The sequence below is a fragment of the Watersipora subatra genome, chromosome 8 (genome assembly GCF_963576615.1).
Source record: "Watersipora subatra chromosome 8, tzWatSuba1.1, whole genome shotgun sequence".
Classification (NCBI taxonomy): Eukaryota; Metazoa; Bryozoa; class Gymnolaemata; order Cheilostomatida; family Watersiporidae; genus Watersipora; species Watersipora subatra.
In genome coordinates, this window is record NC_088715.1 from 19,743,460 (window position 1) to 19,771,218 (window position 27,759).

The 27,759-nt window shown below is 34.0% G+C and overlaps 1 protein-coding gene across 1 annotated transcript in view; it reads left to right on the forward strand.

Moving 5' to 3' along the window:
• The window catches only part of LOC137401493 (uncharacterized), a 54,074-nt gene that overhangs the window by 2,916 nt on the left and 23,399 nt on the right, over window positions 1-27,759 (forward strand). The window contains exons 2-14 of the mRNA XM_068087870.1: window positions 3,821-4,024; window positions 5,983-6,183; window positions 9,759-9,863; window positions 14,342-14,374; window positions 18,314-18,379; window positions 18,836-18,868; window positions 19,924-19,995; window positions 21,416-21,511; window positions 21,603-21,647; window positions 22,664-22,696; window positions 25,196-25,246; window positions 25,745-25,846; window positions 27,527-27,667. Of these exons, the coding sequence (XP_067943971.1) occupies window positions 9,831-9,863; window positions 14,342-14,374; window positions 18,314-18,379; window positions 18,836-18,868; window positions 19,924-19,995; window positions 21,416-21,511; window positions 21,603-21,647; window positions 22,664-22,696; window positions 25,196-25,246; window positions 25,745-25,846; window positions 27,527-27,667 (705 nt within the window). The 5' untranslated portion in view covers window positions 3,821-4,024; window positions 5,983-6,183; window positions 9,759-9,830. The remainder of the gene's footprint in view (window positions 1-3,820; window positions 4,025-5,982; window positions 6,184-9,758; window positions 9,864-14,341; window positions 14,375-18,313; window positions 18,380-18,835; window positions 18,869-19,923; window positions 19,996-21,415; window positions 21,512-21,602; window positions 21,648-22,663; window positions 22,697-25,195; window positions 25,247-25,744; window positions 25,847-27,526; window positions 27,668-27,759) is intronic.

Here is a 27,759-nt window from a genome sequence, read left to right on the forward strand (position 1 = left end):
AAACCTTTGGAGAGAACAAGCCAAGATGGTGTAGTCTAGAAGATTGTCAACTTTGTCACTTATTAAAGATGATGCATGCTGGTGCAATGAATGCTGGTTCACTGCAGACAATTGCTAGCTAGTCATAATAATATCCATAGAAGGTTGTAGTTTGTATTGTACTGAATTTTACACAAGAATGAGCTTAATCATATGTACAGAAGTCTTTGTACCTTAGCAGGCAGGTTTCGGCAAAATCAAAACGGTAAAGGAGATGTGTCAACTATCTCCAGTTGCTAGTTATATAAGGGTTACGATGATTTGTAGTTAGTAGAAAACAGGTCGACCCTCAACACATGATTATTCAAGAGGTAGTTTTATTATACACATCTAATGGTGGACACACGCACACACACAAAACAGAATAAATCTATATATATAAATCTCAAAGTTTTGTGTGTGTGTGTGTACTTCGGTTTGTCCAGCTATAACTATTAAACTATTAGAATGAAAGATCCGTATTGCGGAAGATTTGATCTCGGAGCTTCCCATTTAATAGGCAAATATCTTACCAATTAAGCTACGCATATTGATAGATTCATTGGGGATATATGTCGCCATCTGGGTGTAAATACGCTACCGTTCTCCGTTATGAGAATGATCCGTTCTCCGTTATGAGCATAATTTTATGCTTGCTCTCACGGCTCTTATTAGTAAGCTTACTCCAGTTAGCCATTGGTAATGTGCCAGGCTAATGACAAGTGGCAGGCAACTACATTACCTCTCATTGTATATAAGCTGATTTTCAATACCTGTGCGACGCCGAGCATTCTGCTAGTAAGGACATATTTTATTGTTTATATTAATCCATATCATTCTCTGCTAAAACCAGCAGAGTGTACTATAGTCAACACTTTCTGTAATGAAGCGGAGCACCAACCAGAAATGTGCATTTGAATGGAAATCTTCTATGAATTTTGATATAACATGCGGCTTGTTGTAGGTTGTATGGCATGAATTTGACTTAGCACCCTGCTAGCATGACACTGGGGTAAACATAAATAGGTAAACTGAACAACGAAGTCACGAAATGTCTTAATCTGTACATGAGCGTTAGCTAAGCTACATAAAAATATACCTAAACCTCTAATTGAACGCCTTGACGCTCTATTTTTCAACCCTTTTTATAGTGGCGGTCAACTAGAGGTGGTATTCAAATAAAGGCTATCATTGTATTTTTCAAATGGCTCATCAGAACATTGGGAAGATAAGATTTGCCCTTTTACAGGCAAAACGAATGTCGACTATATTTTGCCCTCTCTGTCCGGTAGAGCGATATTAACCTTTTTGGATGTAATAAATGTACTAATTTACCCCCAACTTGTCCAAGATCTCCTAATAATTATGCATTGAGGCGCCGAGAATTATCTCTTCCAGTTGATATCTATTGCTTGCAATTAATCTGCGATGGTATTATAGTCTGTGTCCTGATTTGTAATTTAGTGAAGCTTTCAATTTTTACTTTATTCTAAATTTGAAGAGATATTTTTAGTTTATATCAATATTTACCAATGTTGCATAAAAGCTGATTGCACTCATTGATATGTTTGCTACAGTTTGCAGCCAAAAGTAGTTTTTTATGCGCAATAGAAGAGTTACGAGCGTCGATCCATTTTTAGATCAGATTTCCGCAAAGGATGCTATAAAACAATGTAATATAAATTTGCAAATTTGTAAGTTATGTGATAATAATTGATCGAATGCTACATAAATGTATTCATGAACAAGTGACATAAACAAGGCATACTTTTAATACATGCAGAAACAAAAATTAACATTTTCAGATCAAAGATATTTGTATCGTTTGCTTGTCCAACTGCAATCGGATCGTTGTTTTTCATAGAACGAACATTCTCTGGCTGTCCACCCTCCACAGCGTCATTTGATCTCAACTCTTTTTCTGCACTGCATAACTTGTCGATACTAGAGTCGAAACAATTTTTTAGCAGAGTACTGCTTTTACACGCTGCGGCTTCTAAGCAAGTGGCACAAACATTCACTTGTTTGCTAAGGCTCTGCTGCTAACTTGGCCATTGTCGCCTTCTTTGGAGATGAACCAGCGGGCTGAAAAGAGCTTAGTCAGCCCTCTCTCTCTCTCAGCTACCATATGATGACAAGAAGGTTTTGTTCACATTTGTTTCACTACAAAATAATTCCTGCTGCTGAAGACAGTCACATTTTAGTCAGTATTCATGTATTAATCTTAAAAAAACTTATTTTTATTTATTTATTTTTTGTAATCACAATGTTATTATCACTAACACTTCATTTATAAATTAGGTTTCAACTGTTAGTAAGCATTACCATTAAGCCCGTCATTAAGGACCAATCAGAAAGCTAGCAGCACTTGTATAGATTTTAAGGCAAGTTGCTCCACGCCTTCATGAAAGTATAAATTCATTAATGGCAATTGGCATTAATGGATGACAAAGCCCATTTTTGAGTTTCTAATCGGATGGCTGTTTAGGAAGCTGATTCTCAGAAACCAGAGGGAACCTTGAAGACAAATCTTTTTGGCAATCTGACGGAAAGCACAGTTCATATGTATGCAAAGTCTGGATGAAATTGGCCAAAAATGTACAAACTTGGAACGTTTACAGTGACTAACCATCACGCATGCACAATGACAATGTGGGATTCATTTATGAACATACATGGTACATTAGAATTTTCATGGCAGCAAATGCAGTCTCTGGCGTCAGCAAGTTGAAAGAGTCATCCAATGATTGAGCTGCTTGTTGAAAATCTTTTAACTTCTCGTCTAACATGATTTATGTTTAGGGACCTCATTTCTGACCGGTAGCAAACCTGTGTGACATTGAATGCATGTGAAAAGTTGCTTCTTTACCAACCTTCGCGCAGTATCTGTCATCATTTGTTTAAAGGGTTCAAGTTTCTGTCAGGCTTCTTGTAGCCGATATTCAATGCAAACGTGAAGTTATTGTATGTAACAACTTCACTCACCAAAATTTGGTTTCAAGCTAAGCAGTTTACAAACAAACATTCACTTTTTATTTAGCAACCATTACTGACATTGATTAAAAGTATTACATTGGGCACGTAATATAATTAACGTAATTAAAATGTTGCTAACATTGGCTGTAACTACAAGCATATCAGATTTCATGTGTAAATGGTTGCTCTCTCCAGATACACCTTACAACTTTTTTTGGTACTCATCTCACGTGCTGATCATCAAAATATTATACAGCGAAATATTACGAAACAGCTATTGTCCTTGTTTTATGTTCTTATAGTGTTTCCCATAGTTTCTTATAGTGTTTCCTATAGTTTCTTATAGTGTCTCCTATAGTTTCTTATAGCGTTTGCCAATTCTTATAGTGCTTTTGCTTTGTTTTCACAGATTGTGCTATCTTTGTTCATGATCATTGCATGTAATATCACACATATCAGTTTTTACTGAACATTCACTGAACATGTCTTAGCACAGGCATTTACTTGGCGCTTTTTATAGTTTCATTTAAATTTTTAAGTAACAAAGCTAGAAAGCAAAACTTTATATGAAGCAGCATCAGTATTTGCGATACAATTACATTTATTGAAATGTTCCCTCGCTGTTGAGCCTTATTGGCATATGACTTACCGGATCATGCTGGACTTTCTTTCTGGAGCACTCCTGGAAAGCTTGGCTGCTCGACGTGCTTCTGCTTGCCATCAGCATCCTGCTTGCCTTCAATAATATATTATCTAGATGTTTATTCCATTTAAGGTGACTAGCAAGCTCTGTGCCCAAATATGGACAATGGTTTACATTTTTTAGTTTACTATTAAGAAAGAACTCCCATACAGAAGCCGTTTAACCAACTGGTAGGACAGAGCACTTGGAAGGGTAGAATGATAGCTGCCAGGTAAAGGCCAAAACTGAAGTTTGTCCAGATCTTCTTGCAAGATATGAGCATTTTTATTGTATGATGCAACGAAGCGGCATCAGCAAGCAAGGAACATTCTGAAGTGACATTTGAAGGTAAGTCATTCCCATTGATCCGGAAAAGTAACAGACCGAAAACTTAACATTTCTGAGGAAATCTGATATGCTGGAAAAGTCTGACACCAGGCTATCAACAAACTCTAGTCATACCTCGACAAATGTGCTTATTGTGTTTTACGACTGAGCTCGTATGTCAAAATTCTCTTTTCTCAAAGCACTGTTTCCCCTATAAAATAACTGAATATAAATAAATCCATTCCAATACGATGAAAAAATTGCCTAACACAGGATTTTGTTATGGAAAACATGTTTTTAATTGTTGTAATTCACTGCCTACATAAATTAATAAATACCTATTTAGTGGTTTTGATCTGTCATAAAATGTAGCATTACTATGTACAGTACTGTAAGAAGTTTGTGCCTTTTAGACTAATGGCTGTGTGAGAGGGACTTGATCGCAATGTATGAGGTATACTAGATTTTTGGGATGCTACATAACATAAACTTTGAATTTAATTAAATAAATTTATCCTACTAAACATGCACCTAAAGTTAAGTTCCAATCTTTCAGTAAACTCAACTCTAATTTTCTCTTCATTATAATTTTCTATGGTCTTTTCCGGCTTGGTGCTTTTTGCTTCACTTCCACTGTAGCTTTGAGCAAGCATATTTAAAAAAGTTTTCTCCAAACTGATTTGACGAGAAAGACAGAGGGGTGTTGCTATTCAAAGATGGTCTCTCAGATACTTGACCATTTAGTGGCTATCAAAAAATGGCTCATATCTCAAAGTTTTAATGTGTTTCAAAGTGGAAACTTGCTCAAAATTTCACTTGTGTCTCAATTTTTTCCTAGGTTGAGGCACTCATATGTCAAGGTATGACTGTATTTGTTTTTGGTTTAACAAAATGCTTTTAACTCAGAGTACAATCTGAGATTAATGCCAAGCCTGTCTAGTTCGAATAAAAGTTTTTTATGCTTAATAGAATCAAAAACTTAAAAAAAGTAAAAGATAATGTCAATTACTAAATCTATTTCTCTATTTACCACCAAATCGATGAAAGTATACAGTAGTTGAGTTTTGCAAGATCTTCACTCATGAAACTATGTTGAGAATCTGTTTAAATATTTTGCTGGTTGAGGAAGGAGTTAATGCGTCTGGCAGTTTTGTGTTCTAAAAGTTTGCATGGAATATGTGTTAAAGACACAGGCCTATCATTATTAGGTTGGCATCGATCACCTTATAGATTTGTTTTACTCTGGCCAACTTCAAGAATTGGGTCACCAATATATACAGCGTTTTGGAAAATCTCTGTTAAACTTCCAAAAATACATTTAGAAATGTCTTTAAAAGAATTCTAGATTTTTCATATGTTCCGAATGATCACATGATTCAGCAAGTTATTTTAAAGGAGTCATTCTTCAACAATTAAAGGTAAATAAAGCGTTTATGGAAGAATAAATCTTTGTGGTTTTACAGGCTTCCATGTGTGGTAAGGTGTAGCAAAAGACATATTCTCAAAGCATGATTAGCACTGATTCAATTAACATTGTCTCATATCATATTTACTCAAAATGTATTAAACCATTTCACATTTTTCTGTACCATATGTGCTCATCGTGCATTGTGTTACGCATTGTGTTCTATCATATTGACTTATCTCACTATTGTCTCTGATATGATGATAACTAACACACCGTTTTTGTCATCCAGTTTTGGCTATCTCTCCTGTTTCTGTATCCTATTGACCTATCCTACATCATTACTGATTACATTTATTCACACCCCCATCTTTTCGTTCTGCGCTGGCTCATCTCATATGGTCTCGGTGCTACCTTGACACATCTGAATTTGTCCTGCATCTTCTGCTCATTTGTCATTTTACCATCTTACGTATTGATTCAATTAATTTCATTTTTTAACTCGCTGAAGGGTGAGTTCGTTGTAGAGTAATCGCTTTTACATTTTTAATTTCATTTATGTCTCTGTTGATAGGTTATTCAGCGCATTGTTCTAGCGCTAGAACCTGAAGGAAATCCTCTTATTTTGGGAAACAAATCAAGTCACTGCATATGCTGCGGAGATTCTCCGCATATACAGACATTTGCAGAAAATTTTGACGGACTACTCAAGTTTTTTAGCTGATTGGATCTAGAGATTGGACTGAAGGATTCTTCTTGCAGCATAAGGCATCAGGTGATTCTTGTATATCATAATGATAAGCTAGAAATACTGTCTCAGATCATTCCTCTGAGTTGTTTGTGGAGAAGTGTTGGCCTTACGTACGTAGATAACATGCCACACTGAATAATTTCTCAGATATTAATAAATCTGGCAGGACCTGTAGTAAATGTTGTTTGTATCGGTTTTGGTAGAAGATGTTTCGCCATGGTAAAGTTTAAACAGTGGAGTGTTATGATCATTGACTAAAATATACTAATTGAGAGTGCGTTAACTTACATTCATCTGTCTTTCGCTTTTGTGTTTCCTGTCCTATTTTAGCTGATTATTGTATTAGTACTAGATGAATGCTGGCCTGATGGGCAGACAATACATATTTACAAACATGTATAATTATGATAGATTTGAATGATTTACCTGGTAAGCTATTAGTCTAAACCTTTACTGAAACAGTCGTGTTGAAACCAGCTTAATAATAGGTATGTTATGTAGTGATCAACCGTGCTAGTTAATAACCTCAATGCTTCACGATTGAGCATTTTGACCGATGTACTAAATGTCGTCACAATCATTCATCGTTACGGTATATTGGAAATTGTAGTGTAGTCGATTAGTTTCTGGTCTGCAGACCTGGAGGTACTGAGATTAAACCGTCTGCAAAGCAGATTTTTTGTTCATAAAACTTTACCGCTATAACTGGACACATGGAAAACAGACCAACAAACTTCGATCTACACATATACATGGTCAGTCTGCTATAGTTTGAAGCCGCCTCACATAATTTTGTAGTAATTACTCAGCAGGCAAAGACATGTTGCGGTGTCACCAATGTCTCACCTCGCTTATCCAGATATGCCTACAGCAGGCTCTTCTGCAAATACAAATGTTTATCTGCAAATGTTTATCTACCTATTATCTGCAAATATTCAACGTATTATCAGCAAATTTATATAATTATCTGCAAATGTTTATCTAGGTATGCAAATGCACGAGTAAAACCATCTTAACCACTCCTTTGTCTGAGCAGGCAACTCCTTATATCAACAAAAAACTTGTTCAAATGAAGAAAACGAAATGTTTCTAGAAATTAATTTGAAACTGGCATTAATGCTCAGTTAGCACAAAAAAATTATTCTTGCCAGGTTTTGTTCCCATGTAGCAGAGATAATAATTTCTCGTCATATGCATAACTAGTAGTTTAAAATAAATCCTATGTGTACTGTACAGTAGACGCTCCCACATCGTAAATAATAATTATGTTCCGAGAACGTTTACGTTATAGGGATTTTACATTATATGAACTGTCTAATAGAGGCGAATTGCATAATACATTCCAAGACCATCCCGAACTCAACATTTGGTCCTTCCAATGGGAAAAAGCTAAACATAATTTTAATGACTGCACAGTAATTGCGACGTTATTGGTTTGCATTGAAAACTTGTGTCTTATCGCTTTCACTTGGTTTATTGTTCATGATTCCGGTAATTTCACGTCAAGTTAAGATGAGCATACACCTTCAATGGTAACTTAAATTGATCTTTTTTCACTTTTTCTAGACAGCAATACCCATGATGGCAAGAAAAGGAAATTAAAAATATTATTTACGTCTAAAATAATGTAAAACAAAAAATATTCAATTTTCTCTGAGTGGTCTCTGTCTGTCCGTTTTTTCCGAAGCCATGATTAGAAGTTAGGATAAAAGATTGATTTCAATGAGACCCCAATCCGTGACATTCAGATTAACAGACACATACTCTAACACCTGCACCGATCAGCCACCTTTAAGTATTACAGAATAATTGTGTAACTACTCATTCTCTGTGCTTTATCGGCACTCATGACAATCTCTCACGGTACGCTATACTGTAAGGGTACTAGTATATGTAATAGAAATAGCCGTATACTTCGTTCTATGTTTCAAATGCGGCTAAAGAGAGAATGTTATTTTTGAGGCTAACTACAAGATTTCCGTTATTCAAATCAAATTTGAGAGCTTGCACCGACTTGACACTATAATTTTTTAGAATTTCTTACGCGTTATGAAGCAAGAACGTTACGTAAATTGTTTGCAGTATGTGGAATTTATGTAAAAGGCTGCTTATGCTATAGGAGCATCTACCATATGTATGCTGTTTTGACATCATTTTATGCAACATCAATATCAGTAAACAACTGCTGTTTTGACATCATTTTATGCAACATCAATATCAGTAAACAACACAAAAACTTTGATATGTATATTTGCTTTAACGTGTAACTCGTAATAGTTGTTAGCTTGCAGTTAAAACTTACATTCGTAACATTCTGTTCATACCTCATCGTACAGCAAATCATGTACGTCTATAATATTGTTTTCTTTGATTTCTTGCATCTTACATTTGAATATTCATTTCATCAAGTAGTGCTTACACTTGTACATTGTATGTGTTTTTGTATTGCCTTAATAACCTGTGACAGACTTCAATGTTGTGGAATAGTTTCAAGTCTGGGGACCAATAGATTATACGATATCAGTAGTAAACACTTGGTACAGTTTACAGACAATTTACGATTAGTAAATGATTAAGAATTGTAAATAGAAATTTAAATTGTTAAAAATTGTAAGTAGGTTTAAATATTTAAATTTTTTAATAAAACTGTTTTAATACTCATTTTTACACAAATAATGATGGGTTTCTGAATTTGTTATACTGTGCTTGTGTGTTTGCCGGGTTTCTTTTCATGTTATTTAAATATAATTTTATCTTCTCACTTGTGCCTACAAATTTATATCCAATACATTCTGTTAAAATTTTTCTACATGTAAATGAATGTAGCAACCTTTTTACACATTATATCAATATTCCATACCGTTAAAATTATTACGTTCTACATAGGAAAATATCAGGAGCTCTATTCTGTATGCAATCTAAATGGTTCCATGCACAATTCAGGGTATTCATTGCCGCTGTTGAAATCTGATGGCTGTTTTGGAATAAGATTGTTTTGTTTACATAACGTAATATAGTATAACATATTATCATATAGCTCATAATATAGTAATATTTAATTATATTGTGCTAATTGCAATATAGCTTAAGCTCAATCAGTACAATGTTTTGCAAGTCAGTAAATTGGATGTTTCTGCTTATTTTGCAACTAACTCATTCAAGTGTTTCACTAAGCAAAATCTTGAGGTTTTTGTGTTCAGTTCATCTAAAAGTAAGAAAATAACCAAATCTTTCAAAGTGTAGTATTATGTGAACAAAAAGCTGTAAAATCAACAACTTTGTTGCATGAATGCGACTGACTGGCTAAACGGAGGCAAATCTAACATTGCTTCAATCGTTAACCAACAGAGGAAATCATTGCGGAAAAATGTTGTCAAATTTCCTTGTTTAGTACTTCCGAAAACTATCAGGGGATTTAATAAGTACAAGGTTGATTCATATCTTTAAATGATAGTTGTCTGCCCATGAAGTTCCTATATTCGAACCAATTGTTGAATTTAAACATTTTTACCAACTGTAAGCTCATCTACAAAAATGATGATTTCTCTTTTTCACACATTGCATTTCTTATTTTATGTATGTCAATATCTTCCACACAGGTCTCTATCTCTGAGTGATAGCATTTTACTCATTCGAGCTTTAAGTCCTGAAAAACAGCTGTCAAATAGAACATGGACAGGTCTGAGGACAGTGACAGCTCTCAGGTATGTAGAGTTTTGTTTAGGACCACTTTTTATGAATACGCAACAACAATAAAGAAAATAGCAGTCATGTCTATGTTTATTCATCGATGTAAGATAATCAGATACCAGTCTCTAAAAGATGGGCTCTATTATTCTTACTAAGGAATGCTTGAACTATTTACAGCCGAGAATTTGTAAGGACGTTTATTATTATCAGTATGTATACAGTGATAATAAACAAATAATATAATTTAGTACCGCCCGTACACCTGAATAGGTTTGATAGCCCCCACATATTTATCAGCAATTAAGTTTCACTAGAATATATTATGACATCGGGATATAGCTAATATAGCTATATCCCGATGTTAGCTAATATATTTATGACATCAGGCCATGTTTTATAGAAACATCAGCTAGTGATACAGCTGTTAGCTGGGGTACATTTTTATCAGTTTGTTGAATAATATTCTATGCCGTAATTTTCAGAGTATTACATGTTACTGTTGTACCCCTATTAGAAAAAATCATTTATTTTTATACTAGCTGAATGCCCGGCGTTGCACAGATTTTAAAACAGCTTATAAACAGCGGTAGGTAATGTAGTTGCCTTCCACTTGCCTTTAGCCTGGCATATTACCAATAACTAATTTGAGTAAGTTAGTATCCATATTGCTAAACTTACTAGAAAGAGCTGTGAGAGTGAGCTTTAATGACATTGCGCCGTAACGCAGAGTCGCTATGCATATTTTAGTCCTGATAACGACTCGTATCACCAAATGAATTCATTGCACCTCGCGCAGCCCAATGGGTTAGGTAATTGCCTGGTGAACAGGAAGTTCCGAAATCAAATCTTCTGCAATACAGCTTTGTTGTTGCTAGATCCTAGTCGCTATAGATGGACAGGCCCAACGACAGACAAAAAACATTAATATTTATATATATATATACCCATGTGTCAGAATTTCCTCTTTCGGGAACAATCTTTACACAAATGGGTACATGTTTTTATATTTTCGGTGCATTAAACTTGAGTATAGTTTTCAAAAGATTTCACACGCTCGTAGAAATGTTTATTATTAATATTTGTGCTACCTGTCAATAGAGCAATGAAATGTTTGCTATAATTACTGGAGCTTTAGAGTGAATATTAAACGCTATTGATGAAATGGACAGTTTTGAGGGACTAAAAATATTTTGTCATACTAACTCTGGCAATTGAACATAGTTCGGAGAGTGTAAATGTGTGATGTTCTTGTAGCAAACTTATAAATAGTTCCAATAAAGTTGTTTTGGTGACAGTTGGGGTCATCATCAATGTAATGAGAGTTGAATCCTATTGATTTTTGAAATTGAAAATTTGAAAAAGATTGAAATTGATTTTTTTATCTCATGAAATCAAGTAGATAGGGTACTAGTGTTTAATCAGTGCTGCTTCTCTTTTCATATTGTTTTCCTTAACCTATTTATCATTTTGTTATTTTGTAAGCACATTTGGAACAGTAGAAAATGAAGAATAGCCAAACAATGGTTTATAATTTGTCTTGTGTCTCCCGGAAGGCTCGACAAGCTTATGCTTGTATGATATGAATAAGGAAGGGCGATCATTTTTAATTAGGCCTCGAATTATTCTGTAAATTCACTTAAATAATTGATGCTACTGTCCAACTGGAAAGCCTGGTATAGGGTATTCTATTCACTGTAATTATTATCCTAAAAATTTTGGTTTGGGGAAATCAGTTTCACTGTTTCACTCCACACACCTTAACACCCCTGAGTGGTTTGCTAGTGATCTATTTCAGTATCTTGACAAACTGTTCACTCCAAACAATTATATATTAAGGGACACAAATGTACAAAATGTTTGGTTTTTTTCTTGCTTTTGTATCGTTTTAATAATTTTTCCTTTCTTGCCGTAGATGTTAACATATCAAATATCAATTACTATATGTCCTTTCCTATTGCTAATTAAAAGACCAGTGATTGCTGGTTATTTTATTACTAGGTAATCAGGAACACCTTTTATACTTGGTTCGATCTTTTACTACTGTGGAGCCTCTACTTACGAAAGTAATTGTCCGTTCAGTAAAGTCGTTCATTTCATCAGTAGAAAACTTTTTAAATGGTGATGCCTATTCTACATAAATGCACTAATTCGTTCTGCACAAAACTCAGATAGTAAGTTTGTATAAATTATAAATACTGGTAATAGTTATAATCTAGTACAAATACATGTTACATTTTTATTATTATTACATAATAAAAAGAAAAAAAACACATGGCGAGACAAACAGAAAAATAATGAACAAAAACTAAAAACAGTGTGTTTGCTTACTTTTGGCATCTAGATTGGGCTAAGGGAAGACTGTGCTGAGTGGTAGGACGACGGTCAGAAGAGGTTGGTGTTGTATTGCTCTCTTGGTTTTGTTTCGCTCAGATAAGGTTCTTTATAAATCAAAATGGATATTATCGACATTATCGCAAACTGAAAAAAGCCATGTCATCATACAACAAACACAGAATTTTAATTTTTAGAAATTAAAGTTGTCTGACCCGTTAAATGGCATATGATAACTCCAAATTACACAGTGCATGTAAACAACCCTTATCATTTACTGAATTTCACTAGCAAATGAAACTGAGTCAGACGTACCGTCATTGTACCCACATGTAGCAAACTGGCCGAAATATAAAACAAACTAACAAATCAAAGTTTGACACAAAAAGCTAGATCATATTCATATCTAGAAAAATCGTTCATAAGTTGAGGCAACTTTGTTACCAAAATACGTTTCATAATTTCTAAATTTTTGTATGTAGAATTTTTTGTAAGTAGAGGTTCCACTGTATTTGTAAAAGTACTTGGGAACATCTATAAAACATTTTAATACTTTATAAAAAGGCTTTATAACTGACTTCAGCTTTTTCAAACAATATACATTAGATATTAGTAATTACGCAACGCTGTGACTGATGGAAGAACGAAATATTGCAGAAACAAAACCTAAGAAAATTTATATAACATAACACGTGGTATATTCATGACATATGACATATTCATGACATGTGATATTTTCATGACATGTGACATAGTCATGACATGTGACATTTTCATAACATGTTATATATCCATGACATGTTACATATCCATAGCATGTGACATAGCTAGAAGTTGTGACATATGCCGTATTTAAAATGTATCACATCGTTATTATATTCATCTTCACATCGTATCATATTTATCACATAAGACATATTTATAACGTATGGCATTTTAATAATTTATAGCATAGCTATAAGTTATAACATATTACATATTCATAATACGAGGGCGATTCGATAAGTAAAGATAATTTTACAATAAGTCAAGTTGTAGTTGAGTTAGATACTTTATTTTTTTTTTTTTCAACATAATTGCCAGACAAGTCAACACATTTCTGCCATCTTGGTACCAGTTTCTTGATCCCATCTGCATAAAATTCTGCAGATTGCCTTTATAACCATTCGCTCACAGTAGTTGAGTGTGTTCACTCACACCTTTGAGTACCCAAGATCTTCATGAAGAATGGAATGCACTGTTCCAATGGAGATGCTCAATGATTCAGCAATTTCCTCTACCTTTATCCTCCTGTCTGCTCTGACAAGCTTGTCCACAGCCTCCAAATTGGATGGTGTGGCTGCCTCTTTTGGCCTGCCTGACCTTGGTTCATTCTCAATAGAGGTCCTTCCTTCTATAAAACTGCTAGCCCATTTGAAAACTCTGTTTTGGTTTAAACAATTCTCACCATATTGAGCTTTCATTCTCCTATAAATGGAGAATGAAATTGGTCTGACTCCTTCACTTGACAAAAATCTTATTACAGCTCTCTGTTCAACATGTGAGCAAATTTCAAGAGGGGCAGCCATTTTGAAATAGTCTCCAAAAAAATTTATAACCTCAAAGTTATTGAAAATGATTACAGTGTGAAGACAACACCTAAAAGAATATAACTCAAAAAAATTATGCATGTATCACAATAATATTTTAACTTATAATGAAATTATCTTTACTTATCGAATCGCCCTCGTATATGACATATTCATGCCTTAACGTATTCATTACTTCTGGCATATTCATAGCATGCGACATCTTCATAACTTATAACATATTCATAACATATGGCATATACTTAACATAAAGCTTGTGAGAATCCTAGTAAGCTTTTTGGTCAGAGTTTTTTGCCATGTTTCATAATGTGAGTGTTGGACATCAATTCATCGTGTTGAAGTAAATGGTACAAAACAATCTGTAGCAGTTTACATGCTGTTGTTATTTTTTGACCTACTAACTCTGAGTTTACTCGCTAAATTATGAATCAAATTTGTTGACTTGTCACAATTATTAATACGGCTTCAAACACAGCTATTGTTTGAGTAAAGATTTAGACTACTAGTTTAAACTGTGTTAACCTTATGTAGAATACCTTTTGCAATCCATTATATCCTGTTTATGTTTTTAGAGTGGGGCTGTAGCGCATCCTTCCGCTACCAATGTAAGTAAAAGGACTGTAGTAGCCAAACTCCAGTTTAGTGTTGTTGAATCTCAGTCTATCATTATCTTAACTTATCAGTCTTTCTGGCCTTTTATGTACAAATATAGCAAATATTTTACTCAACATTCACAGTAAGTTCCAAAATGTGATGTCTAAAATTTATCAACATGTTGCAAATTCATAAATGAGTACATATTTCTATGATTCTCCTTAACATATACATGTATACATGCGGTTTAGTTGTAGGATATTCAAGTAATATGAAGCGGTGCAAACAATGAAAAAAGTTTATGGCAGCCTTACTCCATGTTTATATAGTCAAAATTTTTACCCAAGCATCATGTCTTTTCTTTAGCAGTAACTTAAAGTTGAAGTGAGAGGCTCTCGTTGTTTGTTTTAATATTTGACAGCTTTTAAGTGAATCCTAAAACAAAATAACTTTGTACACTGAGGTTCAGCTGTGTTTGCTGTCGTACTCATCATTGGTGTGACTAGAGATGAGATTAATCTATATTAATTTCCTTAAAGATGTAGTTGCGTCAAAATTTAAGTTGATCTTAAAAGAAAGCATTTTTTTTTCTCTATCAGTTGATATGTTGTTTGTTGTGTTACGCGAACGCATTGCCAAGATATTTGAAGATTAAAACCGAAAAAATCTGATCACCGTAAAAACGCTCAGGCCACAAAAACGTGCCCAGCCTCGCCAAAAATGATGTAACGCGTTTGGCAACCTCTCTCTATCTCTCGTATTCACATCGGCTATTTGCGATAAAAGTCTAGTCTTACGCGGCTCTATTGGCATATATCTTATTTTGTATTTGCTCGTGTTGGCTAGAATAAAATTTTAAATCCTGCTACAGATGCATTTTTATGAATGTTTAAAAGGCCTCAAATAACGAAAATTGAAAGTTTGTTCTACTCACTTTCTCCAAATGTTGTGTAAACATTTGGGTACCGACTACCAATTCTACCGGTCTACGGTAATTCTGTCTAGTCACTTTATGTAGAACGCGGTCTTTGTATCAGCACAGTTCTGCAGCTACCCATATAAACGATATACAGCCTCCCATAAGCCCCGCCCACATTATGTCGCCTTTTACCTATTGCCTACGTACTAGTTTCTTACTAGTTTCTTACAGTGTCGTATAGTTTCACAGAGTCCCGTGACCAAAAGCCGGAAACAAAAACGTCCGATTCCAAACAAACCCGATCGACATACTGATCTCTAATGGAATATTCTTACCTCGCTCTCAACATCTCACTCTTTTGCATTTACTTTATTTTATTACAAAAAATCATTTCTTGTAGGGTCGTTTCTTGTAGGGAATTTTGTCCTTTTTCAAATGGTGTATAATACAATAATCAATTTTAAAAGGACTGCCAATGGGAGTAATTTTTGTTGGTTAGTGTTGCGGCATCTCCATTATAACTTATATAAAACAATAGTGGGCGCGGTTTGTTTGCTTGGAGCCGTGCGAGATTCGATATGCGCATCCGTTAGCAGCAAAACTCTGTGAAGTTATACAGCTTTTTACTGTCAGAGTGATATAACTTTAAAAAGTCTCGCGACCAAAACCGGAAACAAAAACGTCCGATTCCAAACAAACCCGATCGACATACTGATCTATAATGAAATATTCATACCTCGCTCTCAATACCACTCTTTTTTGCATTTACTTTACGTTTTTACAAAAACGTTATTAACACCTTTTTGTAGGAAATTTTGTTTTCTTTCAAATGGTTTGTGATACAACAATCAATTTCAAAGTGACTGCTAATGGGAGTAGTTTTTGTTGATTAATGTTGCGGCCTCTCCATTATAACTTATATAAAAATGGTAGGCGTGGCCTGTTTGTTTGGAATCGAGCGAGCTCCCGTATACGCTTCTGTTGGTCGCGGGACTCTGTGAAACTATACGGCTCTGGTTTCTTACTACTAGCAAGCCACCTCTTTGAAAAGAATATAGACAGGGATAGAGTTTTAAGGATGAGAAGTCTGCTGCAAACTGGATTTGAACTCACATTCTCCAGTTCTGCGGACACCCATATACCATATCCAATTCACTACAATATTCTGCAAATCATGTTTTGCATTATCTTCAACAATATTATTTTATTATATAATTTTTACAAGCAAAAATATTTTCATCTCGGCATAAAGCTTTTATTAAAAATATTCATCAAGTCGTGGCCACTCACATAGTATTAGCTGATACAATAAGACAAATTCATCTACTGCAACAAACTCAAACAAAACATCATCCAGCATGCATTCAAGTCTTGCTTTCTCCTTTATAGCAGTTTCCACACTGACAAAGCTTCTTCGGCTGGTGGGACGACATAAACATTCTGTAATCAGTAAAACAAGTAAATGTAAACAAAGTAGATGCAATAAATATGTCATTCATAGATATGTCATTCTAAAGCGTATCTATTGACAGCTTCCAAATTGGGAGTTAAATAGATTGCGAGTGTAATTTTAAAAACGAATAAACATTTAATAAAGGCACAAGTACGCCAAGCCAACGATTCGAAGCTTTGGTTCTGGAAATTAAAGATTTGCAATGATCAATCGATTTTATCCACTTCCTACGTGTGAAAATAATTTGTAATCATGACTCTAATTTACCAAAGAAAATTCGAAAAAAAATATTATAGCTAGGTAAAACGGCAGATAAGCTATGAAACGATGATTGGAGATAGCAAAGAATTATCATTTTATTAATTAGTATATGTATTTATGACTATAAAAAATATTACATTTACTAAAGTATAGAAGACTCTATGTTAATTTACCTCCATTCTGTCTTCTTCTGCAGCAAAACGCTGCTGACGCCTGTCAGCTTTGGCCATAGGCTGTCTACTCTAATCTTTTACTAAACGTTGCTCAGATAACTCTGAGTAGCGGTCGCTCGAACTTGAAGCCATTTTAAAACTATGTATAACTTAGTAATTGTTGATACGCGTTGAATCAGTAACGATGAGCATGAATTCTCTAGCGATGAGAATCTTCGAGATCACAGACAACGCGTTTTACGAGTGATAACATTTATTACGGTCTATATAAAAATTTCGCGATCGTGATTGGCTAACGAAGCGACCTCATATTTATCGCTCGTGGTTTCGTTTCAGAAAACAAGCTAGTTACGTCACGAAATTGGCACCCGCTGGAACGTGAGCTTTTTAAAAGAGGGCCTCATTCAAACGCATATATCTTTGGACAGGGTTGGTCTACAAAGACAAAAATAGCATCAAATTGTAGCTGATGTTTTAGCCTTTTATGGGTCCTAATTTCATTTTTGACGCAACTACATCTTTAATATAGATAGGTGTGACTAGAGCTTGAGATTGATCTATACTCATCTCACAATATTTTTCTACTATTTGCTTGGTCAACAGGTATGCTTCTCGTCTGTGATTAGTCCGTTTTTAATGGGCAGGTTTACTTTTGGCAGTTTTCAGACGTGGCGTATGCAGTGTAATCCTCAATATTACATTACTCATATTGCATTTATGGCTTTACCACTTGTTTCCTTTAGTATTGGTCAATAAAAGTTAATTGAAAACAGGAATATAGTTACTAATACTTGACATACTTCCTTACTCTATTATTTACCAGCAAATTTGTTACCATTGCCTGTAGGTGCATTTTATTGAGTACTTCACTGTTCAGAAAATCCTGTATGATGGTAATTTATAATATGCTGTATTGTAACAGAGTTAGGATGGAGCTGATGCATGTTTTAGTAGTGATTCCATTCCTGAATTTTATCATCAACGTTCAATAGGATTCACTTTAATCAGGACATCCAGGAACGATTACTTTTAATTGATTGTCAAAATTTAACAGTTAGGTTACATCTGAATGAACTTGTATACTAATAGTCAACTGTATATTCACCAACTCTCATCTTTTTTAAGATCCACTGTGTTTTTTCAGGATTCGATGCAACAGGGTCCAACTTTGTCTCTCACCTATCCGCCTATTAGTGACGCACCTTGTCAGGTATTTTTTAAGAGCTAATATATTAACTTTTGTCAATATCTAAAAAAGGAGGGTATGAGTATTGATATTTAGTTCAAAATTATTCACTTTAGTATCAGCTTCTAAAGTTTTTGTTTGAATTTAAATATTTTCCAAGTTACAACAAACTGCTGAATGATCAGCTGCTAACTATGATGATGGAATCCTAGCTCTTATGTACTGATGTAAACTTGTATTTGATTGGTCAGTCTGTTGGGTTGAACATCATGCTTTTATGTTTGATAATGTCAGTTAAGGCTTTTTCAAATTTTACTTTTATTGCGGAAGACTTGTGAATGTTTGGCGTCCATATACTTGCTTGATATCCTGGCTACAGATGTTGTGTTTATAAATAGTTTCAAGTTTGGTGTGATGGATCTATTTTTATAGCCGATTTACCTATTTTTACACATTTCTGCATTGTGAGTTTTTTTGTAGATTCCGTCAGATAATCAGCCTGCATCAGCATTTGTAAGTATATTTATGCATTGTGTATATTTTATTCTGTTTGGATGCTTATATCGCAGTTATCTATAAAAATATTTTGTAATTCTCACTTTTCAGTTTATATTCACCATTCACCAAAAAAACATTGCAAAAGTTATGACAATGTTTAAATTTTAAAATCGTTGACTGAGCTGAAAAAAAGCTTATAAAATTTAAGTGAATACAGTGATACTACAACTAAGGTAAATAGAGATACTACAGGTAAGGTAGATAGAGATACTACAGCTAAGGTAGCTAGAGTTACCACAGGTAAGGTAGATAGAGATACTACAGGTAAGGTAGATAGAGATACTATAGGTAAGGTAGATAAATATACTACCAGTAAGGTAGATAGAGTTACCACAGCTAAGGTAGATAGAGATACTCTAGGTAAGATAGATAGAGATACCACAGGTAAGGTAGATAGAGATACCACAGGTAAGGTAGATAGAGATACTACAGGTAAGGTAGATAGAGATACCACAGCTAAGGTAGATAAAGATACTACAGCTAAGGTAGATAGAGATACCACAGCTAAGGTTGATAGATATACTACAGCTAAGGTAGATAGAGATACTACAGGTAAGGTAGATAGAGATACTACAGGTAAGGTAGATAGAGATACCACAGCTAAGGTAGATAGAGATACTACAGGTAAGGTAGATAGAGATACCACAGCTAAGGTAGATAGAGTTACTACAGCTAAGGTAGATAGAGATACCACAGGTAAGGTAGATAGAGATACCACAGCTAAGGTAGATAAAGATACTACAGCTAAGGTAGATAGAGATACCACAGCTAAGGTTGATAGATATACTACAGCTAAGGTAGATGGAGATACTACAGGTAAGGTAGATTGAGATACCACAGGTAAGGTAGATAGAGATACTACAGGTAAGGTAGATAAATATACTACCAGTAAGGTAGATAGAGTTACCACAACTAGTTTAAGCAAGGGTAAGTTAGCAAATTATTACCAAGTAAAGATAGACTATGCAACCAATATGTAAGTAATCTGAGCAGAGGATTGTTAATTGCAGGGTTATCCAACTCGTTCTATGGAATCTGTTGATGACCGATCAATTGCTATTAATTCTGCGCGAGAAAATGTGGTAAGTCAGTGTGTTATATTTTATTACCATAGTTTGTTTTTTTATATTTGGGCTTCAGCCGACTGTTGACTTTTATACTACATTCTGATATTATAAAGCTATGAAATGATTATCATTTTTCTATTACTGTATCTTCTACTTTGTTTCCAACAGAGCCACAGTTTTAACCATAATTCACTTTTATTTCATTGAATAAGCTGGACTTCAATACTTAACCCATCAACACAACAACTTTATTATTTTAACATTAATGAGTTGTTCATTTCCATCCGCGTGCCTCACTTCACATGAATACATTGTGCACTAGTATAGGAACATAATAATTTTTTATCTGTTTATCTCTTCTAGGTATTAAATTTGTATATTAAAGCTCACGATTCCTTTATTAAGTTGCTGTTTGTGCCCATTTCACCCATCTATGTAAACTATCACTGTTTATTTTCTTATGAAGCTTTAGAGTCTTTAAAAATTAATCTTCAGCCGTCAGATAGCACCTCTAGTGCTCAGTAACTGTGATAGAGCTTTATTTATTTCCAAAAAACAATTAACAGCTATGCATTTTGAGGAAATGAGATTTTACATCAGTATTGGTTGGTGTAGCATTTTGATGAGAAGTTCTTCCTGTCGTTGTTTGTTATTAGTGCTAATTTTTACGATGTTTTTGGCTGGTCGCTGTACGAATTATCACATAAAAATTGAGTAAACGGATTAAGGAAATTTTGCATTTTTGCTAAAATGGCGTTGTGCATAAACAGCTTAAATTGAACTTTTTTGAGTTTAATCTCCTAAGTTATAAGAAAAATGTTACAGCCAATTAACACCCTAGATGACCCGCATATAAACTATGGTATTCTCATGGTTTTTTTAGTCAGACTATTCGTGGAATTATTTTCGATTAATTGTGACTTATTTTTTATCCCAAAATGCCGAGAGCTTGTCTCATTGTTCGAGAAATGACGAATTCTGCGGACGGAGCATTAGTTTCTCGTGAAATACTGACTGAAATTCTTAGTAGAAAGGTTAAAACTAGACAAGCTGAAAAGCTTTTCCTCATCAACAACAACTTCATACTAAAACTATCTGTTTTTCCATTCATAACAAAAACACACTCTCTTTCAGACACAGTGTACTGCAATTGTAGTTTCTTCAAGTACCTCTCAAACATAATTTCTTTAAAAGAAAAAAAAACTATTTTCTCTACTTGGATTCTGTTTTTTATTCAGTGTTGCAAGCTTTTAGTTTCAAGGTGATATTCGGATAAAAAGGTGATTTGTTATTCTATAAGTTTTTACAGTAAATGGAAAGTAGTTAATCTAATCCAGGATTAGGAGAACACAACTCCTAAACTCAAGACTTCAAAGCGTTAACTGTCTACTTTCTTATGGCAGTAACTAATATATCTTATCTACATGTACTTTAGACTTGTCCTGAGCTGCAGGAGCAGGAAATGGGCCTACTAAAGTTTCAGTCGCTAAGTGTAGAGAGTCCTGATGCTGCTGCTCCCCCCGCTAACACGGTAAACTCACCCATCTTACATTGGCTAGCAACCAACTCAGTTTTGGCTCAGAGCAATTTACTAGTAAAAACTATCATTGTTACTTTTGTAGAATACGTCTCAGGAGGAATCTACGCACTCAATTGATGGAGAATTGGTAAGAAGCTGTCACAGATTTAGATTTAATAACTGTGAGCAGGGTTACAAAAGCCATTGTTCTTTGACAAAACAACTTGAATAAACCAGTCTTTTTTGTTTAAAACTGATTTTTATAGGGTAACCGGTTTTGACGGTTTATTGCTCTTGGTGAGGGTGTGAAGGTATTAGTTGGGCCCTGAGAGCTGCTCTGACACACTTATGATTAATTTAATGTTTACAGTTGTTTCTCTTCTTGTAATAATCATGTTAGAATTAGTGTACTTGACCGGTGTTTTTATTGGAAGGAGTTAACCATCTTCAGTATATATGTGGTTTTCTTCCGGTTAAAAAAAATCTTTTTGTGCTATTTTGTCTTGACAAGTAGGTAAGTTGTTTATAGTTTTGACGAGAGCAAAAGCATTTACTTTCTAACCTTTTGCGAATACTTACTGAGGGTGTTGTTTTGTATTTAGGTTGGTTCTAGTTTTTTTTTCCAATGTTTTTATTCATCAAATTTTTCAGAAAAGTTATGAGCAACAAATATTTGATAGCCTTTTAAAGACTCGATTAACGGTTAAATCCTGTCTTAGTTATAATATGTTGTTGAGTGAGCAATTGTTAACTATGAGGCTGGAATTCTAGCATTTGCAAACTGACATGAATATGAGTTTGATTGGTTTGTCATTTGGGTTCAACCCTGTATTTTTATGTGGAAATTTTATGAATGAGCTGTTTTCAAATTTCTGTGATATTGATATCATAGCTAAATGATTGGTTTTATAGTTTTTTCAAAATATTTGGGTTGAACACTTTATGTTGTACTTTTATGTTTTATGTCACTTGAGGCTTTTTTATTTTTTACTAGAATATAGTTTTATAAATGTGTTGCATTTTCATACTTTTGTGTTATAGATATCATAGCTAAAGAAGGTGTTTCTTGTAGATTGTGTCAACTAGGTTGGTGTTACAATTCTAATATTTATAGACAAATCAATCATATTTACATCCCTAAAAGTTGTAAGTTCCTTTTTGTAGATGACTTCATTCAACCAGTCTTCATCAGCATCTGTGAGTATATTTTATTTAGTTCAAAGCCTAATACCTTATATTATATTAGGTTCTATAAATGTTAGATTTAATTCTCAACTTTCATTTCATATTCATCAATAAAACTACAAGTCCTATTTTATCATATATTTCAATAATTCCGTTTTAAGAAATTGCTCCAATGAATTAAGACAATCTACAGAGCATGAATTGATATGTATAGCTCATCTCGGTTGCCACTAAATATACATTTACTTGCATAATAATCTAGTCCTGCCTTATTCCTGCCCGATTATTTGCTTAATTCTCTTAGGAAATAATTTAAACACGTTGCCCAAAAAACTAACAAGAGCTAACAAAAAACAGTTTTCAAACTTGTAGGTATATTGAATTATACTTAAGTATGACTTGATCATTGACAAGACCTTTGTGGCCTGGCAATAAACAAAGAGGCTGCCTATTAAGAAACCTTTGCTCCTTTCATATCTTAGATTTTCTTTTGTAACTGAGGAAGTTTCTTTTGAAGACAGGTTTCATCATTTGGAAAGTTTTAATGTTGTGTCTTTCGTGAGTAGAGAATATTTTTTTACATTACTTTTTCTGACTTATCTAACAGCTTCTCATGAGTTTTTTATTATCCAAATGTGCATATAAGATGGTAATTAAAATTTTACTGGCGGTATTTCTAAAAGGTTTTGGTTTTCATTATAAATCTGTTATATACCGCAGAACCTCTACTTGAACGCCATGGCACTCTATTTTTCAACTCTTCCTCTATGGTAGCGGTCAATTGGAGGCGGCGTTCAAATAGAGGCTGGCGGTCTATTTTTTAAATGACTCATCAGAATTTTCGGAAGATAAAGTTAGCCCTATTACAGGCGAAGTGGATGTCGCTTATATTTTGCCCTCTTTTTCCGGTGGTCCGATATTAAACATTTTGAATGCAATAAATATGCTAACTTACCTCTAACTTGTCAAAGATCTCTTAATTAATATGCATCAAGAAGCCGATAAATATCTCTACCAGTTGATATCTATCCATCGTTTTTTTGACGTCATCACCCTGTTTGCACATGCGCTCATCCACGAAAAAGCCGCTATCTTTGTAGAAAGCGATTGTCACTCTCTTGAGTAATAGTATTTTTCAGTGTTGTTTTGATTCTAAAATAAAAAATTTGCAAACAAAAGTATTGTTTGCAATAATTAATTGCAGAAGCTTCGTGTTTTAACGATAAAAGTTGTCCATAAAGATGGCAGACAACGATAAAATGACTTCACGAAAAAATGAAAAATTGCTTGCAATTAGCCTGCGATGATATAGCCTGTGTCCTTCTTTGCAATTGGTTGGCATTTTCAATTTTTATTTCATTCTAAAGTTGAAGACATATTTTTATTTTATATCTATATTTAACAATCTTGTATGAAAGCTCATTGCACTGATATGTTTGCTACAGTTTGCAGCCAAAACTAGCTTTTTATGTGCAATAGAAGTGGAGTTATGAGCATCGATCCATTGTAAGCCATGTAAAGATGGCCGCAAAATTCTATTAAAGACCATGCTATAAATCTGCATATTTATAAGCTATAAAACGATAATCTATCAAATGATACCAATATATTTATTCATGAACAAGTGACATAAACGAACCACACTTATATTACACGCAGAAACAAAAATTAACATTTTTAAAACAAAAAATATTTCCATCGTTTGCTCGGATAGCTGCGTTCTGATTGTTGCTTTCGATGGAACGAACATCTTCTAGTTGTCCAATACTTTCCACAATATTTTCTGGCTTCAAGTTTTTTCTGCACTGCTGAACCAGTCGATATTAACGTCCAAACAATTATTCGGCACAGCAAAACTTTCACATGTTGCATTTAGCACTGATGCAGTGCCAAAAGTTTGCTCGCTAAATGTATAAAATTTGGTCCAAAATTTGCAAACCGGTTTTTATATGCATGTCCTTCGAAGTATTAGCACTGCGTTAAACAAGAAACTACTATTAGCCTAAAATAGTTAGTAGTTGTTTCTATGGCGTTGCTTTCCAAGTTCCATCTACCATCGTAAGTTTAAACCGTTTTTATATACATGTATGTAGGCTACTTCGAAGTAGCAAGACCGAGTTAAACAGAGAGCTACTACTAGCCTGAGACCGTTATCGATTTTTGCTACGGTGTTGCTTTCAAAGTTTCAACGGAAAAAAAAACGAAAAGCTTTGGAATTGGACAACGATAGAATTAACTGTTATTTATATAAATGATTAATTATTAATACAATTTTTGGACACTTTTTACTGATCAGTTGATATTATGGGCTCGAAAAGATCAATTACATGTAATGTCAAAGTGGCGGTCAAATGGAGGTGGCGTTCAATGGGAGAGTGGGCTGTCTACTTTTCAACCCTTCTCTCAGGGTGGCGGTCAATTGGAGGTGGCGTTCAAAAAGAGGTGGCATTCGATTAGAGGTTTTATGGTAACTGTTGTACTGGCTGATCTGAAGTTTTATATTCGCTTTAGGAGCAAGTACCCGTTGAAGAAGAAATCCAAAGCTTGGCTAAGAAGCCTCAGGTAATTATATTATTACAAACTATTATATTTTACAGGCAAGGTATTATATTTCATACATGTTATTTATGGAGATGAATCTTATTTGATATGAATAACCAGAAATCTATATGCCCAGAAGAGAAGAATGTTAAAAAGGGAACATTAAGACCAATTAGTTTTCCAACAGTAATTGAGGTTTTTCCTGACTGAAAACTAATTTTTTCGTTGCTCAGACTGTGACCAAACAAAGTTCACTGTGACCAAACAAAGACTGTTGCAAACAAGTTCTTGACTGAGCAGGTAAATTCAAACTTGCATTCACTAGTTTGTCATACCAAGATTTAGATTAATGATTTCTGAACAGTGGTTGTTTGACAGCTATTACACTTTAGAATCTACTCATGTGACATGATTTAGGGTTACAATCATTTCTCATTGCACTTGCAACTGAATTCTAAAATTTAAAAGCATAATGCATACTGTTGAATCCTAATTGATGTCAAGGTCAAACAATTGCAGGCGGCGACAGCGAGTCCAATGCAAACACCTCGTGGAGCTGCAGCAATTGTCAAAGCTTTACAGTCAAGCGGTATAACCAGAGATGAGGGTCGACAAGTGAGGGTGAGTTTGAATTTTCCATTGTAAATAGCATCATGTAACAACTGTATAAATTATTACTTGGTAAAATATTTAAACATGTCAAAAATTATTTTTGTATTTCCGATCTTACGCATCATCCTGAACCTTCCTTTTTATTTTACCGAATTAACATTATGGTTAGAGACACTTGACCTGACAGAAAATATATTATGATTTTGGGTTTTTTAATCCATAAATCTTCAGTTCTTCGTCTGCTTTCTTTAATCCTAAAGTTGATTAATGGGTTTTCATGCTCACATAGACTTGGGATTTCGAACACTTTAAATAATAGAAAGGGTAAAATCCGAATGGACTTGACGCCATTTTGCTTCACAAAATTTGTGCAAAGGCATTCGCAGTGAGTCTACTATTTGACACAGAAATGCTCACTGCGGATGGATACCAGTTCAGCACATTACATCACACTACCACGTGGGTAAATTTTAACTATTATTGCCAACGATAGGTATTATTATAAGATAATTATGAGATAATTACCTTTTATTTATTTCATTTCCTAATTCATTAAATAACTGAACATATCGATTGTACAAATTCCCACAAAGTCTTCCTAGGCTTAACTCGTTCTAGCATAGAAAGAGTTTTTATTTTATTAAAAGTTTATTTTTTTAAGTTGAAAATTTTATTTGAAAATTTTTATTAATATTGTCATTCATGCGACCTTTGAAGTAATAACTGCATAGCAAGTAGCAAATTTTGTTGCTGTTTTATAATATGTAAATAAAAATAAAAAAATATCAATAAATAAAAAATACCAGGGATCATGGCTGAATTAGTGCATTTTTAGTCATTTCTGGTATGATCTAGAATAAAAGCAAATGAATATTCCCTAAATGCTAGTTAAAAGTTACTGTGAAGTTGCTAAACTCGTCAACTTTGTGTAACTAATTTCTAGTATGACTACCAGCTATGAATATTACAGCGAGAGGTGAGCGATTTATTTGTTTAGGGCCTACAAACATATTTAATGCTGTTGCAAATACTTTTGAGATTTAATTCTGTTGCAAACAAATTTCCACATTTTAGCATGAGTAAAAGTTTCTTTATTTTTCTTCTTTAACTGGCAGCAGAAAAAACCGAGTAAACACAGGGGAAAGTGCAAAATGAATAAATGAATGAATGAATAACTACCAACAATTAGTTGAAAGTTCTAAGTAACTCACTGAATTCATTTAACTAGTTTGTAGCATCTATGGAGAGGTTAGTGAGTGTGAGTGAATAACCTGTTTGTATCAAATTTTTCAGTGATGTTAAGAATGTTGTAAAAGGATGTAAATGAAAGAGCTTAGTACAGGTTTGTCTAATAGACTGCAAATGTGTCAGCATATATCATTAAATTGTCAAAGTGATAATTTAAAATATTTTCACGCAAAATGAAAACAACCAATAACAGTTCATGTTGGCATCATCTAACTTCATCAACTTAAATAATCAATGAATCTTAATTTAATATCAGAAGCACTCTTTTTAATAAATTGTTCAACATTTTTTGTTTTGATTGATCTAAGTTTTCAAAACAGAAATTTGAAAAACTAATAGGATGAGTTTTTATATTGAATACAGAAGTGCTAAGTTCGAGTAATTGTATTTTCTATAAGGAAGTTGAAGTCCGTAATTATGTACGTTGATATATATTGTTAGAATGAACAGCACGTTAATCCTGAGGCACAAAGCGCATTGGGTGTAGCACATGGAGGTAAGGAGAATGAGGAGCTTCCTTCTTCGCCTTCTGCTGTTCAAAGAAGATCCCAAGTGCCAAAACCGTCAGTTCGCCGATCTGTAGTATGTATTTATGTATCGACAGTGTATATACATACACACTGTGTATGTATGTATATACAGCTATTACATTAACTTCATGTGTTCATCAGTTA